The sequence below is a fragment of the Candoia aspera genome, chromosome 1 (genome assembly GCF_035149785.1).
Source record: "Candoia aspera isolate rCanAsp1 chromosome 1, rCanAsp1.hap2, whole genome shotgun sequence".
NCBI lineage: Eukaryota > Metazoa > Chordata > Lepidosauria > Squamata > Boidae > Candoia > Candoia aspera.
Window position 1 is genome coordinate 218,729,078 of NC_086153.1, and position 18,695 is coordinate 218,747,772.

The following is an 18,695-nucleotide window of genomic DNA, read 5'->3' on the forward strand; positions in this document are numbered from 1 at the left end:
TAGGTCCTTGCCTAACAACCGGTGGGATCTGGTTAACAACAGCAACAGAGACTCCCAGGATTGCTGTTGCTAACCAATGCAGTCATGTGATATCACACTTTACGACTGCATTGCTTAGTGACAGAAATTCCAGTCCCAATCACCATCATTAACTTGAAGACTACCTATGAAGGAAGGAGTCTGCCTATGTCAGCCTTGCAAGGTAGTCCAGACAAGAAGCACAACCAGCAGTACTAGCTCTATCTTTATTGTAAGGTTGCATTAACAGAATCTTGCAAGTCTGAACATACATCTCTCCTCCCTTGCTTTTTTAGCTCAAGAAACGAGGGAGGGTCCCTTCTGAGACATTTGCCACAGCCCCAATCCTTCTGCGGGCTCAGCTGCTTATCTGACTTTTGTCATAGTCTGAGGCTCTTCCTCCTGTCTCCCAAGGTCATTCCCACATGCCATTACAGCCTACCTTGAAGAAGCAGAAGATCACTCAGTGAGCAGGTCTACTGCCAGACAGAAAGTTTGGAACTGCTGCCTGACCCAAATGAGAAGCTCTTTCTGAAAACTATTTATTCTTTTCTCCCCATAGGGAGAGTAAGAAAGAAACTTAGGTGGCAAATATATTAATAGGAGGGTGCCTTCAAAATAAGCACATAAGAGTATGTAATGTAAATCCCCAAAAATATAACAGAATCTGGTGATCACATTGTGATTCCTTACTGTTTTTGGATACACCAAGTCATTCTAGAAATCCATATACAGTATTTGTTATATTTTTAGGTCCATATGTCATCTTTCAATTATGCAATTCAGAATATTAAAGAAGTAATGCAGTGGAATATCTCAATGTAATTATTTCAAAACAATTAAAATGTTCAAAGAGTAACAGCTTTAGTTCTTGCTTGAGAGAATACAATAGAACCCACAGAGATCTGAACCATACCCAAATGGCAGTTTCTTCCCATTATGTTGCATATTAATGGCAATCTGTTTCATTGCTCTACACCTCTTACAGTTAGGAGACTTCTAATGTCCAACTAAAAACTACTTTATTGTAATTTTTTCTCCTGTTTTCTGGAACAACTCTGAACAGTCAAGCTCCATCTTCTAGTCCTTCAGATATCTGAATGTAGCTATCATGCCTCCTCATAGTCTTCACTTATGCAGATTAAGAAGATACCACATTTCTACATGTTCCTGACAAGTTTTTCCTCCCAGGCCCCTTTAAATCTTATTTGGTCTCCTTTGGACATGCTCCAGTTTATCAGTGTCCTTCCTAAAATGCAATACCCCAAATGAGATACAGTATTCTAGGTGTGGTCTGACAAGTACAGAATAGAGAAGAACAGTGACTCTTAGTCCTGAGACTATTCCTCTGTAGATGCAGCCTCTGTAGGCAGCATTGGCTTTTCTGCAGTTGCATCAGACCGTTGCCCCATGTTCAGCTTGTGATCAACCAAGGCACCCAGATTTTTTCTGCACATGCTGCTGCCCATTGTGAAACAGTCTTCTGTTACTGTAAGTACCTACCGATATCTCTCTCCTTCCAGGAATTTATCAACTCTCCTTTTAAAGCTATCTAAGGTTTATTTATTTATTATTTTATTTTATTTATGTATCAAACTTGTCCTCACCCATCTCCTCCCACTGGAGGGACTCTTACATGTATGAAGTAATTTATTATGTCTGTCCTGAATCCAACAAATGTTGTGCATGAGCAAATTCCTGCTCTGTCCTCTTTATGCACTGTAAGTTTATAAGCTGCTTTAATATTCGCCCTTGGTTAAAATTTTTGCTTGTGTCCCTCACAAAGCTACTTCTCTAGCCTCTGTACACTCTTTTCTCTACCGTCTCCAGCTGGATGTGTGAAAGAGTTAGACACAACATTCCAAAATATCACAGAAGCCATGGTCTTTTCCTAAACAAGGACTACCTGTATGCCTTTTGCAATAATTCCAGATAATTCATATGCTCAGGAGATTTCTTTGTGAATTATTTTATTTCCTTAAGCCACTGCAAACTGTGCTAGGCCTAAATGTGGGAGACACTCAACCCAAGGCACTCAACCCTTTTCCATAACATCACCACTACCATCCCCTTTTCCTTTCTGGATCCAAACCACATCTTCTTTTAGAGGAAAGGGACAGTGTCTGCTCTCTCTACTGTTCCTTCTTGGTCCTCACTGCTTGCCTACTTGGCGAGGTCAGTTGAAATGGAAACAATAAGCACAAGTAAGAGCAAAGCCAAAAGTCTCCAGGGTTTGGCAGTGGAGTCACCTACTAAGCAAAACCCTCAGCAAATGGTCAACATGCTTGCCTCTGACAATGGCTCTAACCAGGCCCTCAGCTAGGGTCTCTGTCACCCAGGGCAAACATGGATTCCGCGCCCATTTTGGCGCCCCCCCCAGCGCTCATTTTGGCGCCTCCCCAGTGCGGAGCCGGGGCGCATGCCCCGCTTGCCCCCCCCCCTAGTTGCGGCCCTGGCTCTAACCGCAGAGGTGGAGCTTCTTTAACCGAGTCTATTTTTTGGTGCTCTCTAGATGCCATTTTTCTCTGAAGTTCTTTCTTTGTGCAAATCCTATTAGGGCCAGGCAGGAAAGTGAAGGAAAACAATGGTCTGAGTGGAAGGCCATTTCACCCATTCTAGGTTGAAGGCAACTTTTCTGTGAGCTTAATCTGTCTCTTTAATGAGATCTGGGAAAAGGCCATTTCATCTCTCTTTTAATCTTGTTCCACAGCAGATGAAAAAAATAAAAAGAGGAGTATTTTCCCAATCACTCTCAGTTTCATGCTATTAGATATAGGCTGGCATAAAAGGGAACTTACAGCAAAGCAAAGATCTTCTAATTAAAAAACAATCACAATAACTGCCCTCCCACTTTGTTAGCAGATTGCAATGAAGCTGCAGTTTAGCATTAACTGAATCTAGTTAATCACACACAGATTCACAGGATGTTTGGCAGGCATATGTGCAGGAGATATGAGACCTTTAGGTCATCCAAACAGCTGTTTACAAAATGTATCACCTCCCTCCCATCCAAAAATAAAGCTGCATATATTAACATCTGTTCTACGTCCAAACTCGGCTTTCTTTTCCAAAAGATCTGGAACAGCTGTAATTTTACCTTCAGTGTAAGTGCTCTGTTATATTCAGTGTGAAATGCACCATCCCTGTCAAGAAGTATGAAGAAAAACAGCAATTAATTTTAGAAGTGCCATTAGAAAATCATGCAGCTCTTTATTCTGGTCAGACTAAATGAACTTTTCCTCAGTCTGTAGGCCTGAGCAAAACAGAATAATCAAAAACAAGTTCTTGAAGCAAACAGATCTCTAATGAGCAATCACTTCCACAAGCCTTAATGAGAGCATTTACCATAGGCAAGGTTTGGGGAGTGGCAGATACACAGGGGAACTTCCATTTGCAGCAGTGCACTGCTCTATTTATGCAGCTTAATCCCTATGGAACAAAAACAGACATGTGCTCAAGTCTTCCAAACTCAATGAACTGGTAAAACTTTCAGCAAATTCAGGAAGCATGGGTAGAAATGAATCAAGGAGCACATATAGGTAGCTCAAACTAACCCAAAGTATTGATACTGCTTTTAGAAAGAGGAACAAATTGTTTTTCAAACATATCAGCTTTTAAAAATCCTAACCAACTCAAGATCATATTGTGATGATTTTTCCTATTTCTTTCACACCAGATTTGAAAGAAGAGCTAATTTCCAGAAACCACTTTGGCCCTCTACTACTGCTGCTAGTATTGGAATAAAAAGATGTGTATTATTGATTGCTAACACATTTTTACTGAGGCAGTTCCCTAAAGGTGCAACACACTGTTACCTTAACAAAAATATAATCTATATAAATATACATATACATGGAGCAAGCTGTTTATAATTCTGCTTAATATCTCACTATGGAAAAGACAGAGATGACACCTGATCAGGATGATTTGTCCCTGCCTACTTATGATGCCTACAGCTGTTAAAAGTGTTGGTCCTGGGCTAGCTGATCAGCTCCATAGTCTGAACAAAGCCTGGCCATCCGCTTGTTCTTGTTCTTGCTGAGAGTTTTGTCCTGAACATGAAAGTGAGTCCATGGGCCATGAGAGATAGCTGAGGTCAATGAGCAGATATATCAAAATTGCCAGCCTGCAACTTGCTCCAAGACATCTGAAAATGAGTTAAAACTTTCCATCCCTCTTTAATTAGATAATAAAGAAGTAACACTTGGCAGGGAAATGTCTAAGGAATGGTAAGCCTCTGTCCTGGAGCCAACCATTGAGTCCCATCTCAGTAACCTCTTGTAAAGGGAGACCAAATCAGGCTCAAGATTATCTCTTGGAGTTCTTATTCAAGGAAGCCTAGCTTATGGGAATCACAGCTGTAATTTTTCTGTGCTAGAGGACTGACCTCTACTCAAAAGCAATGACATCTGGAGCTCTAAGAACAATGCAAAGCAAGCTAAAGCTAGCTTTCTTCTGAGAGATGGAAGGGGAGGTACATGAAATATGAAATTATATCTTAGTTTGGCAAGTTTACTGAAAGAGCATTGAAACAAAGTTTTACCCATTACCCACCTGAAGTGGGAGACTAATGCCTGTATTTGATAGGACTCCAAGCTCTAGCAAATGCACAGATAAACCAAGTTCCCATTTCTGCACCTATGTCTGAGCTGGAGAAGACTGGGAGTGTTTTTTCACAGTCAGGGATCAAACTTCAGCCTTGGGAATAATTCCAGCAGATTTTGGGCTGACCAGGATGGTCAAAATTATTCAATGCAGAACAGATCTGTATTATATACAGTAACCAAGACTAAGCATTTTAACGTCATATTGATTTGAACAAGGCAGTTAAACAAGGATTTTGAGCTCTCATGGAAGTCAGCAAGAGAAATTGACTCAACTTCAATCAGGATTTAACTGGGGACTATCAGCTCATTGCAGGCAGTCATGGACATCTTGCCTGCATGGGTTTTATCCTTCACAATGAAATGTCCAGTGGTAGCCATACTGTGGAGAAAGTAGAAACTAGAATACAAATATTCAATGAAATAATCACTGCTTTAGAAAGGAAGATTATTCATACATAGTATAGACTGCAAGCCTATTCTAATTTAGACTTAAAGGGACTTAATTGTGAATAACCCTGTATAGGATTGTATTGTGCAACAGTGTTCATTCTCAAAGCCATGGATCATCACGGCAATTTCAGCATTTAAAAGTAATTATTAGCCCACTCCTATACATACTTGTAGTGTAGTAATTCTATCCCTTTCTCTTTCAAACCAGGATCAACCTTCATCTTCTTGCATAGTTTTCGGCTTTCTGAATCACTGCAAGAGAGAAATGAAAATATTTTATTTTTTAATAAAGTCTTAATATCGTATTACAATCAATATTAACTATATGCATATCATTCTATTTTAGCATCTTTTTTTAAAGTGCCTAATACTTTAGCCCAAATAAAATCTGTATTAAATGTCAAAGCTCCTGTTGTACATTCCACCACTTGAGGCACTACAGCTGGCGGATAATAGAAACTGGGCTTTTTGAGCATTCTGAGTATAATATTTCCTTCACAGAGAAGTTTCCCTTTCTAAAAAACATAAAAGAATAAAAAGAAAGAATAGAAGGTGCAGAAAAGAAAGGAAAAAGGAGGAAAGAGAAAGAGAAAAGAAAATAAGACAGCATTTTAAGACAGCAGCTGTGACTGTTTCAACACAGTTTAACATTTTCTGATTCTAATTTTATGAGGTAAAAGTTTTAAACTAATTTTTCATTGTTGTTTTGTTGTACATCAACTTGGCTATCTGTCAGGCAGGAAATTCAACTTGTAAATTTGAAATCACATTATCACCTGAACAAAACACGGCATCTAGCAGAACCTACTTTAAAGATTATAATCACAACAATAAAAACCTAAAAGAATAAAAAGAAAGAAGGTGCAGAAAAGAAAGAAAAAAGGAGGAAAGAGAAAGAGAAAATATAAGAATATAGTAAAGAAAAAGAAAATATATATATAAAGAAGTGACTTCCCACCTTCATCACAAGAAGTATAAACAATTTAGTAACTTATCACCTTCTCTTAAAATACAACAAATGATTTCTACTTCATGTATCTCATCTCTTATCTATAAACAAATCCTTAAAGCCTTGTCATTTCAGTCCTGATGTCAGGGAAAGTCCATTAAGGGTTACCAGAAATAACAACATATCTATTTAAACCTTGATAAAATAAACCAACTTTATATTCCTTCCTTTTATTTCTAACAATCTTAATCTTTAGTCCCTTCAAATAATGTTGTAGAACTTGATTTATTTTCATTTTCTCTTTGTCCCTTCTCACAAAATTCTTCAAAATTTAACAAGCTTCTTTTGTAAATCCAATATAGGAAAATTATTACCAGGTCACTCTCCTGGTTTGTTGTTTGTATATCCCTTTTAATTATTAAGACATCAGCCAGTTTCTTTTGTATGTCCAGTGTAACATTTTTCCATGTCATTCTTGTAGAAACCCACTCCCAACTCAATCTTGATCTTGTCAGGTAGAACTTGCTCCTCTTCTGTAACAAGTTTTAGACAGAGTCTATCTATAGAGGCAGACACTTTTAAAATTAACTTCTGGGTCCATTGTTCAAAAATATTCTTCAATATGTCCAATGTTAAAATATTTTGCTTCATTCTGTAATTCTAAGTCAAGTTTAAGTGTTCTCCTTTAATTCTAATCTTTAGTTCCTTCTAGTTCCCTCTCTTGTCCAATTTTTAAAACCTTATCTTATTATGTTTTTTTTTAATTCAACAACAAAAGCATTTCCCATGGGAAGGATTCTTTATAATTAATTCCAAAATCTTATTTCAAATTTATCTGGACCCTTCTTTCACTGAGGACTGAAGAAAACTCACTCGGTGCTGTAAAACTTGTCAATCCAAAGGTTCCTAATAGCTGAAAAGCAGTTAACAAGCAATTTCCAAAAGTGATTAGAAAAGGAAGTAGGTGAACTTAAAGTGTCCTTTCAAACACTAGTGTCCTTTCAAATTTAGGATCATTGTAGTTTAAAATACCTATAGAACTAGAAAAAGTTCTATACCACGGTTTGAGCAAGATGGTTATTCCCTCATCTCCCAGAGCTCTAAACCTGCCAGAGACCACTGTCTTGCAATCTCCTCACAAGGAGCAACTATCTGGAGGACTTGTGGGCAATCTCAAGTCCTCTCCTTGTCTGAAGAGGAATTATCGAAGAGCTCGTCTGCTTGCTGGTTCTTCATTCCTCCATAGTCATCAGCTCCGCTTTTAGCAGAGCCATCCTCAGCCCATTTCTTCCTCGGAAGCCCCTCTACTTTTTCTAGTTCTATAGGTATTTTAAACTACAATGATCCTAAATTTCAGTGATTCTGAAGCAAACCTACAAATAAACATTAACGTTTGTCAGAAAGTGTCAAGGTATAGAGCAAAGAACCATGCTGAGATCAGAAGATTTAGCTCCAGTGTTTATTGTTCTACTCTACAATACAAAATCCTGCTAAACTGAAAAGGCACTTGAAAATCCTACTAGAAAAGCCCAGAAGGCTAAGGTGGTTCCTTTCTGGATCTCTTGATTGGGAGGCAAAAGGAATCAGTACTATGCATGCGCTTTTCCCCCTGGAGAGGGCCCCCCTCTCCTTCATCAGCAATGTCCATAACAGAAAGTAAAAATTTATAGGAAAGTTCTATCATAACCATTCTATACATTTTATTTACTAAACACAAGTGGAGGTAGTAGTCTCTTATGTTTTAAACTGGATTAGAGGTTTTAGTACATGCAATTTGAATGTTAAAAAGATTGCTTCCCCCCAAAATAAATTAAAGGCCTTAGCCACCCAATACATAGGAGGATGTAGCAAAAATGAAATAACATGTTCAAGATTGGGTCCAACCCAAACTTACTTCTGAATAAGAAATAGGCAAGTATAGTAGATCATACAACATACTCAGTTTGACCTTTAGAAAAACTAGTTGACAAACTGAATACTTAGCAATTGGATTGCTAAGAGTTCAGCCAACAGCAATTCTAAACCACAACTCCTTAGATCACACAAGGAAAGAGAAATAAGATCTGCTCAGCAAAAACTGATTTTAAAGGGGCTTCTATTTCAGCAAAATAGCCAGAATTAATGTTATGTATGTATGCGTGTGTGTGTGTGTATATATATCTCACATCACAAATATATTAAGGAGGTGCATTGGCTGTACAAAGTGGCAAAAAGAGATGGGTTACAAAGCAAAGTTGTTTGAGGCATATATCACACATTTATTGTGAGGCTCCCTGTACCTGTTTGGGAACTTTTAAAAAATCACATAATCCTGTTTCCATAAGAATGTCTATTTGAGAAGAAAAAAATAAAGCAGCATGATCTCTAGCACTAAAATATAAAGAAATGGGGAAAAAAATTAGGCAGAGGCAGGCAAAATATTAAACAAAATTAAAGATGCCCTTGAGCTGAGCTCAACTCCTGGTGACTACTTGGACACATTTGCGCAGTTTTCTTAGCAGAGTACAGAAGGGGTTCACCATTGACTTACTCTGGGATGTTTCTTTGGCTTCCCTGCTTAGCCTACTGTCCTGGTATTCTCTGGTATGACTCCAAGTACTATCTAGGCCCAGTCCCACTGAGCTGCCAACCCAGATCTGCTTCTTCTAAAGTGCATGTTAAAAGCTTGTAAGCTTTTACTCAAGAAAAACGACACACTTATATTCCTAAAATTAAATATACAGGGCAGCAGAACATGACAGATGTAGCAACTATCTTAGCAGTTTTTCTTTCTTTCATACACAATAACATAGTCATTAGTCTTAGCAGCAGAAATTGAACATTTATGTCCTTGTATTGTCCTTGCTCAATATCCTACAAAAAATATGGTCAAATGAGTACTATTAAAATAAATGTTTTAAATTTTTCTTTCACTTATAAATTAATGAGCTAACATATTGTGGAAAGTATGAGTATTAACAGGGTCCCGGAAGAACTATGGACAGAAGTTCGCAACATTGTTCAGGAGGCGGCAACAAAATACATCCCAAAGAAAGAGAAAATCAAGAAGGCAAAATGGCTGTCTTCTGAGACACTAGAAGTAGCCCAAGAAAGAAGGAAAGCAAAAGGCAACAGTGATAGGGGGAGATATGCCCAATTAAATGCCAAATTCCAGAGGTTAGCCAGAAGAGATATGGAATTATTTTTAAACAAGCAATGTGCGGAAGTGGAAGAAGACAATAGAATAGGAAGGACAAGAGACCTCTTCCAGAATATTAGAAACATTGGACGTAAATTCCAGGCCAAATTGGGTATGCTCAAAAACAAAGATGCAAGGACTTAACAGAAGAAGAAGAGATCAAGAAAAGGTGGCAAGAATATACGGAAGACCTGTATAGGAAGGATAACAATATCGGGGATAGCTTTGATGGTGTGGTCAGTGAGCTAGAGCCAAACATCCTGAAGAGTGAGGTTGAATGGGCCTCAAGAAGCATTGCTAATAACAAGGCAGCAGGAGACGACGGCATCCCAGCTGAACTGTTCAAAATCTTGCAAGATGATGCTGTCAAGGTAATGCATGCTATATGCCAGCAAATTTGGAAAACACAAGAATGGCCATCAGACTGGAAAAAATCAACTTATATCCCCATACCAACAAAGGGAAACACTAAAGAATGTTCAAACTATAAAACAGTGGCACTCATTTCACATGCCAGTAAGGTAATGCTCAAGATCCTGCAAGGTAGACTTCAGCAATTCATGGAGCGAGAATTACCAGAAGTACAAGCTGGGTTTAGAAAAGGCAGAGGAACTAGGGACCAAATTGGCAATGCCCGCTAGATAATAGAAAAAGCCAGGGAGTTTCAGAAAAACATCTATTTCTGCTTTATTGACTATTCTCAAGCCTTTGACTGTGTGGACCATAACAAATTGTGGCAAGTTCTTAGTGGTATGGGGATACCAAGTCCCCATCTTGTATGCCTCCTGAGGAGTCTGTATAACGACCAAATAGCAACAGTAAGAACAGACCATGGAACAACGGACTGGTTTAAGATTGGGAAAGAAGTATGGCAGGGTTGTATACTCTCACCCTACCTATTCAACCTGTACGCAGAACACATCATGCGACATGCTGGGCTTGAGGAATCCAAGGCTGGAGTTAAAATCTCTGGAAGAAACATTAACAATCTCAGATATGCAGATGATACCACTCTGATGGCTGAAAGCGAAGAGGAACTGAGGAGCCTTATGATGAAGGTGAAAGAAGAAAGTGCAAAAGCTGGCTTGCAACTAAACCTCAAAAAAACCAAGATTATGGCAACCCGCTTGATTGATAACTGGCAAATAGAGGGAGAAAACGTAGAGGCAGTGAAAGACTTTGTATTTCTAGGTGCAAAGATTACGGCAGATGCTGACTGCAGTCAGGAAATCAGAAGACGTTTAATCCTTGGGAGAAGAGCAATGACAAATCTCAATAAAATACTTAAGAACAGAGACATCACACTGACAACAAAGGTCCACATAGTTAAAGCAATGGTGTTCCCTGTAGTAACATATGGCTGCGAGAGCTGGTCCATAAGGAAGGCTGAGAGAAGGAAGATAGATGCTTTTGAACTGTGGTGTTGGAGGAAAATTCTGAGAGTGCCTTGGACTGCAAGAAGATCAACCAGTCCATACTCCAGGAAATAAAGCCAGACTGCTCACTTGAGGGAATGATATTAAGGGCAAAACTGAAGTACTTTGGCCACATAATGAGAAGACAGGACACCCTGGAGAAGATGCTGATACTAGGGAAAGTGGAGGGCAAAAGGAAGAGGGGCCGACCAAGGGCAAGGTGGACGGATGATATTCTAGAGGTGACAGACTCATCCCTGGGGGAGCTGGGGGTGTTGACGACCGACAGGAAGCTCTGGCGTGGGCTGGTCCATGAAGTCACGAAGAGTCAGAAGCAACTGAATGAATAAACAACAATGAGTATTAACTTGACATATAAGTATCTAGATACCTGAAATACAGGTTGTTACAATAATGGGTTTTACTAGAAATTTTTGATGTAGGGAATGTGTTCTCAAATTAAAATTCAAAATGCAGGTGAAAAAAATGGAGTTTTGGTATCATTTAGTCTAATAAGAAACATTAGTGGATAAACTGTGACCCCAAATGTATGGAACACTTAATGCTAACAGTTGAAGCAACATTTTAGAGTAGATGTAAATAAGATCTAATTCTGGAAATTAGACATACTTTCTGGAAGCTGAGATAAGTCTTCATTAGCTAGCTGGATAAAAATTATGCTGCTTGTTCCAATGACAAAATGGTTTTTTAAAAAAATATATAGCATTACTACAGAATATAACTAAATTCTATTTTAATGTTTTTTAATTAAGAGATGCTACTGCTATTTTTAACACTGAAAAATTGATCTCATGGTTCCTTGTCCTAATATACCTGAACTGTAACCCTTCAAATGAATCTGAAACAGTTTAGCAACGGACTTGATACCTGTAGTTACGAGGAAGAAAAACACATAATGAAAATGCTTTACTTTACATGTAGATAAGATTAAAAATTATTGGCTTTAGGCAGCTAAATGTTTTATGCCAGAAACGTTTATATGCACTGACTTGATAGATAAACAACAGCTGTTTATAGATAAATTCTGGTTAATACCAAATCCTTGTTAAGGTTGGTGACAACGTAAGACCAGTAAGGAAAAGATGAGCTACTCCAACCAGAGACAGGTGTAATCCTGTGGTCCAGACTGGAACAATACAAGGTGGCAAGATAAAGAGGATTAACAGCAGGTCCAAGACTATTTTAGCAACTTATCTCCAAACATATCTGGACACAGTTTGATTCAAAAAGCCCCAGGCAACATGTAGCTGCCCAGCAAAAAGAATAAAAGAAAAGAAAAAGTGCTGAAAGTGCTGAGCATGCATCCACACTTGAGAAATGTGAAATTGATTGGATCCCTTAAAAAAAAAAGCCGGGTGACTTTCTTAAGCAGCTTTTGCTGCTGCTGGCATTCCTGTTAATTCTCTTGACATTTTCAAGCTGTCTCCTTGCAAATGTGAAGAATGAACAACAATAAATTAACACTATGCTATGATAAGATAGGAGAGCTAGGGTAAGAAGAAAGCTTAGTATATACCCTGCAGATGGTAGTTACTCTGACTGGGAAAAATGTAACATACAGCTATGAATAATAATCAGCTCTCTAGCATGCATAGACATTAGCATTTTACTAACGAGCAAAATGCTACAACTCATTTCTTTACTTAAAGATAAATGCTTTCACCAATTAAACTTAAACTTTCAATCTTGCCAATGCTTTGCCTAACAGATCATATGGTTGTCAGAAGAGAAAGCATACATTGGGAATCTGCCCAAAGTCTGGATTCTGCAAAGTTGCACACCACACTATGTGAATCATATAGTTTTATACATTAAGTCAGACTCGCTTCTAAAATCCAAATGCATCATACAAAACAACCACACTGATTTCTTGGAAAGTCTTAGGAATTTTGCTAAGCTACAAAACAATGGCAATCATTTATACAGAATGTAAGGTCATCTCTTGAGGAGCATCTGCTGCTACCATTAAATATTATAGCACTAACGTATGGAATCTCCAGCATTCAGGAGCTACAGTACATCTCCACCGGACCACCAAGATCTGCAAATAATACGCCTTGCCAAATGAAAGACATATATCTGTGAGACACCCAGGATCATGTTACATAAGATGGGCAGCTATACAAATCTTTTAAATAAATAAATGAAAATATGGAACAATCAAAACTTGTGTCTGTAGGAAGAGGTTCTTCCATACTTCCTCCACCACAGAAAAAGAGACAGCTCTGACAAAAACTGTAATGGGGGAGGGTTCCCAAGCCCACTGGCCTTCAGAACGAGGGGACGTGATATAGATCTGAATCTTGGTTATGTTTCTTTCCCTGTTTAGGGTGAACAGCATTATACTAAAGCCGAAAATAATAAGGAAGGGGAGGTAGGGAAGTTTCAATATTTTATGCAAATTGTGTTTTTAAGGACTCCAAATTAAAATATATGCACATTTTAATTTGTCCACAAAATAATTAAAAACAGCCAGGCATATCCATTTTGGAAATCTAGTAAAGTAAATTGAGAGCCTATGCATGAAATTAAGTACAGAAACATTTCCTCCTTTGGTTACTTTCATAATCAAAAACATCCCTATCCAAAACTAGATTTCTGCTTGCAGGGCAAGAATATAGGCCTTTTATGTTTCCACCTGCCTGAGACTACTGTTTAAAAGAACAGAGAAAGGAGAAAAAACTTCAGACTGTTTCATATACCATCTAAGTTCAAATAATTTATGTTCCCAGGTCCACTAGGGTACTATTTCAAAAAAGTGAAGTAAAACAGTGGAGAGCTGTAAAAGTCATTTTATCCTACATTTCAAATAAAAATGTAAGAGTCTAACAAATACCCTGAATATGCAGTTGAAGATCAAGAATCATATATGCTTATTAGCCAAAAACCAATTTTCTGCTTTAAAGACAAAAATGGTAAAAGTGTTTCCATTTACTGGATCAGTTCCAAAATGTATTCTTTTGTATTCAAAAGGATCTTTTCATCCACAGGATTACTGTATTCCTTTAGCACCTGCACACGTGTTTATTCAATACTCCAGTATTTCTTGTCCTACCGTTCATGGATGCTTGGATCCTACTATTTTGAGCTGAAATCACAACCAAAGCAACTTGAGAGAATATATGGAAATTTAGGGGGCATAAAATCTTTTCTCCCTTTCAGATTCTTCATCTGCATCTCAACAATTATGCTTAAGTCTTCTGTGTTTAAAAAACATTGTGCAAAAGAGCAATACAAATCTATTAAGCCATGTCATTTCAGGGAATTTTGATTGGTATGCATAAGTATTGTAACTCATTATTTTGATTCAATTTCTGCCCAACATAAAAGCTCTTTTTCAATTTTTATCTATTCATTACTTTTATGTTCTATACCGCCTTTATTATTTTTATAAATAACTCAAGGCGGTGAACATACTTAATACTCCTTCCTCCTCCTATTTTCCCCACAACAACAGGTGAGTTGGGCTAAGCAAGAGTGACTGGCCCAGGGTCACCCAGCTGGTTTTCATGCCTAAGGCGGGACTAAACTCACAGTCTCCTGATTTCTAGCCTGGTGCCTAAATACAATACAAGTTCAGTATATTTAACCGCCCAGAGTTGCTTGGCGAGATGGGCAGTGAAGAAATGTGAGAAATAAATAAATAAACATTTCATTACAAAAGAGAGGTTTGCAGAATCATCAAATTCTTATATAACTAATCTAGAAAACATACATGAAACATTGTTTTGAAAACGGGCTAAACAAGGAGCCTCTGTGGAGTGAATGGAATTATCAGTAAAAGTGATGAATTGATTTGGAGTGAAAATGAAGTAAGGGAATCTGGAGTATTTAACATATTAGTTAAAAATGATGGAAGGGAAATCAACGATGCTGCGAGAATGTTGAAAAACAGTAAAACTCCAAGTATAGGTGATTTAATTGCAGAAATGTTAAAATATAGAAGTGGTTAGTTTATGAAGGGGCTATGCAATTTGTTTAACATGTCTGAGAAGATTGCATCTGTGCCTGACAACTGTAATGTTATTATCATTCCCCTATATGAAGAGAAAGCTAGCAAGAATAAATGCAAAGCTTACAGAGAAGTTTGTTAAGTGTGTATGCGAAGGTGTTTCACAGAATTATGTTCCAAAGAGTTTAACAGGTGACAATGACCAAAATTTGGGAATGCAGCAAGTCTTTCTGTGTAACAGGGGATGCACAGACCAACTTTTTATTCTTTGACAGGTCACTGAGAAATGTATGAATGTGAGAAAGTGTCCTGTACATTTGTTGGTTTAGAGCAGTGGTTCCCAACCTTTTTGGCACCAAGGAACGGTTTCATGGAAGACAATTTTTCCACGGACCAGGGTGGTGGTGGTGGTTTCGGGATGATTCAAGCACTTCTTTTTCCCGACCTTTTATTCTTTTTCTCTGTGCTGTTTGGAGACAGCAGACAATGGGCTTGCTTTCTCTGACAGGAGGTGGAGCTCAGGCGGTAATGCAAGCAATGGGGAGCGGCTGTAAATACTCAGGCTGTAAATTCGCTCGCTCGCCCACCGCTTATCTCCTGTTGTGTGGCCCGGTTCCTAACAGGCCACGGACCAGTACCGGTCAACAGCCCGGGGATTGGGGACCCCTGGTTTAGAGGAAGTGGAATATTTTGCACAAACGTGTTGAAAGTTGATTGCCAAATATAATAATAGCAATATATAATGACAGTAAAGCATGTGTGAGAATGTTAGTGAATGGTTTGATGTTATGGACAGAATAAGATAGAATGTGTGATGTTTAATATATTTACAGATAAAGGTGCAGGTAGTCAACTTATGACCAGTGACCATTCAAAGTTACGACGGTGCTGAATGAATGGTGGTTACAACCAGTCCTCGGAGTTCCGACCATCCCAACACCCCCACCCCCCCCAGATACATGATCACAATCTGGGCACTTGGCAAGCTTGAACTTACAACCAGCTGCAGCACCAAAGGGTCATGCAATCACCATTTGTGACCTTCCCCACTAGTTTCCCCAGTCAGTCAGTGGGGAAGCTGGCAAGGAAGCTTGCAAGTCATTGGGGTAAATCTACCCCCACACACACACACATCCAGCCCCTCTGCACTTGTGCTGCACCAGCCACTCACACATCCCCACGCACCCAAGCCTCACACCTCCCTTGTACCCCTGTGCACCTTCCCCAAGCCTTCCCCGCATACCCCCTCACTCACTCCACCTGGCAGCAACCATTCCAAGCCTTGATGCACCTGTGCCACACCTGCACACGCCCTCCCTCACCTGGCAGCAACCACTTACCTGCCTGCTAGCCTGCTTGTGAGCCATCTGGCACTTGCTACTTCCTGCTGACTTCCCCACTGACTTTGGTGTGGGAAGACGGCAGGAAGTTGCAAAGAGGCAGGGCCGCAACTGGGGGGGCAAGCGGGGCATGTGCCCTGGGTGCTGTGCTGGGAAGGCGTCAAAATGAGTGCGGAATCCATGTTTGCCCTGGGTGACAAAGACCCTAGTTGCAGGCCTGCAAGGAGGTCCTCGCCTAACAACCACTGCAATTCAATTAACTATGGCAACTAGGACTGCAGGGATTGCCGGCACTACTTAGCAACGGAAATTCTGGTGCCAATTGCTATTGTAACTTGAGGACTTCCTGTATAAGAAATGTTTGTGGTGATGTTAGAGGTGTTCTTGAGGCATGAATGTGCATGTATTCAGACAGTGATTTGCTGTTGGCTTAGAATAATTTGCAGCAAATGTTAAATGTATTGCAATGGGCAGGGATTTAAAAATTAATGTATCAAGGACTAAGAGAGCTGTATTTGACAGAGGGAAAGAAAGAAACTACACACTACTGCATGTACAGTATCATTTAATTTCGTAAAAGTTCTTTCCCCTGGGGGACTATTTTAGCAGGACAAAGAAATGTAGCTGAAATGAAAGGGAAGAAAGAAACATCATAAATAACAATAATTATTTTGTCATTCTTTCCTTCCTTTTACCTCAACACTAGAAACCAAGCTACCTTACCAAGCCTCTCTTCCAGGGAATATTTGGTGAATGCCCTCCTTTATTCTGAGTCATATTGAAATACAAGAACAGATTCTGTTTCCTGCTCTGAGAAGAATGCTTTTGGGTTTCAGCCAGCTTCCTCTTCACAACAAGCTCCTCCCCTCTCCTGTGGAGAGGATGATGAGGCCGATGACAGCTCTTTGGCTAGAAGAGAACATCCATGCAGGAGAGAGGAGGTAGCCCTTTACAGAGCCTATAAAACCTCTTTCATCTCAAATATACCTTTTCTGCTTAGTTGCACTAGAAAAATGCAGGTAGCTTTTAGAAACGGTTAACAGAGACATCAAAGCAGTGCAGGTCTAAAAATGAGGTCAAATAACTGACTGAAGTGATGTGAGTTCTACTTCTTTCTTTCTCATACACTTCACCGTGTATGGAGAAAATGGGGAGATAACCTCCATTCATTGTTACAGCTATAAATAATAACATTTTTAAAAGAGTAAGGCAGGGTAAATGAAAGCACAGACACCTCTGATGCCTGTCAGACTCTATGCCTTTTTTTAGAAAAACATTATTTAAGTTAAAAATAGCAGCTGACATGCTTTAAAGCAAAGCACCAGACTCTAGTTCATCTTTATTTATACAAATGTCTATGTGGGGTCCCACATATACCTTAAAGGGATTCTTCAAAAAAAGTAATGGGGGGTGATTGAAACCCCCAAGGGGTTTTTAGTCCCAAGAATTTAGTATAAGGAAGGAAAACTATATAAGTGTTCCAGCCAGATAAATCAAAAGGATTCAATCACTGCTCTCAATGCCAGACCAGCTAAGTGGGAAAGGACATGGCGTGGGGGGCGGGGAGTCCTTAGAGCCCACCCATCAAGTAATATAACAAAAAAGTACCAGAAGATCCCAAGAAAAAAACATTTTCCAAGCCAAGGCTACAGGTGGAAGGAAAATGCCAAAGAAACTTGATGTGAGAGATTGTGGGAGGCTGGGAAAATAATGGAAGGGAGAAGAGACATAACCAATCAAGAAAGAAAAGCCGAGTCTGTTGTAGTTCATCTTATAAATGGCAACTCAGCCCAATGAAGTGGAAGGAAACCCAAGAAGAAACATTCAAATCATTCAAAGAGGCTCTGCCTTTAATTTTTTTTTTTTTTTAAATCCGTTCAATTGTGTCTGATTGTCAGAAAGCGCCTGGACAAGCCCGCCTCCCCGTTTTCTTGGCAAGGTTTTTCAGAAGTGGTTTGCCATTGCCTCCTACCTAGGGCTGAGAGAGAGGGACTGGCCCAAGGTCACCCAGCTGGCTTTGTGCCTCGGTCAGGACTAGAACTCATGGTCTCCCAGTTCCTAACCTGATGCCTTAACCACTAGACCAAACTTGCCTTTAATTACCTCACCACAAATGAGGTTAAGAAATTATCTTTGCAATTTTCAGAATTTTATATATACGTTAAAGTCATTAAAGATCCCTTACTGAAGTCAGTGCAGTTCTTATTTCCTTGGTCGTGCCCAGCTGAGTGGAGCCTGATACTCTCATTCTGTATTCCTGAGGTAATCGTTACTCTGGCTATGTACATTATTTGACAAGGCCCTTCCTCACCCCTTGAAGCCATGAAGGTTCAGCGTACTGCAGCTGCTTTGAGGACTTCTCAAGCTCTTCACATATCTGGAAGAGTTTTGCCAGCTATCCCGGCAGGAGTAGCTACTGAGCATGCCCAGAAAGCCTGGGGAAGTCAAAGCAGCCGCACCAAGCCTTCGAAGCAGTTGTTTTGCAGCTTGGAGGAGGAGGAGGAGGAGATCAACAGCAGTTAGCTCAACATTTATTATTCCACTATCCAGTAAACTGAAAATTTCACCGGGAATTTAAGTAGCAGCTTTTGTTGATTAAACCCATTTATTTTGCTCTGTAAAAGGGAGTACAAACACACTATATCGCCCATTCAAGCACAACCCTTTCCTGAGCAAAAGCTCTGCAGTTCAATACCTGTTTAATAAGCTAGCTCAGGCTGGTTCTGTGATGCCTGGAAGCACATTTAGAAACTATTGCCTTAAAT

The 18,695-nt window shown here is 39.4% G+C and overlaps 1 protein-coding gene across 1 annotated transcript in view; it reads right to left on the reverse strand.

Moving 5' to 3' along the window:
- PDIA5 (protein disulfide isomerase family A member 5) overlaps positions 1-18,695 on the reverse strand; it is a 239,603-nt gene that overhangs the window by 133,885 nt on the left and 87,023 nt on the right. Inside the window, exons 4-5 of the mRNA XM_063288786.1 lie at positions 5,244-5,327; positions 3,116-3,161 (exon numbers count right to left, since the gene is read on the reverse strand). Coding sequence (XP_063144856.1) covers positions 3,116-3,161; positions 5,244-5,327 — 130 coding nt within the window. The remainder of the gene's footprint in view (positions 1-3,115; positions 3,162-5,243; positions 5,328-18,695) is intronic.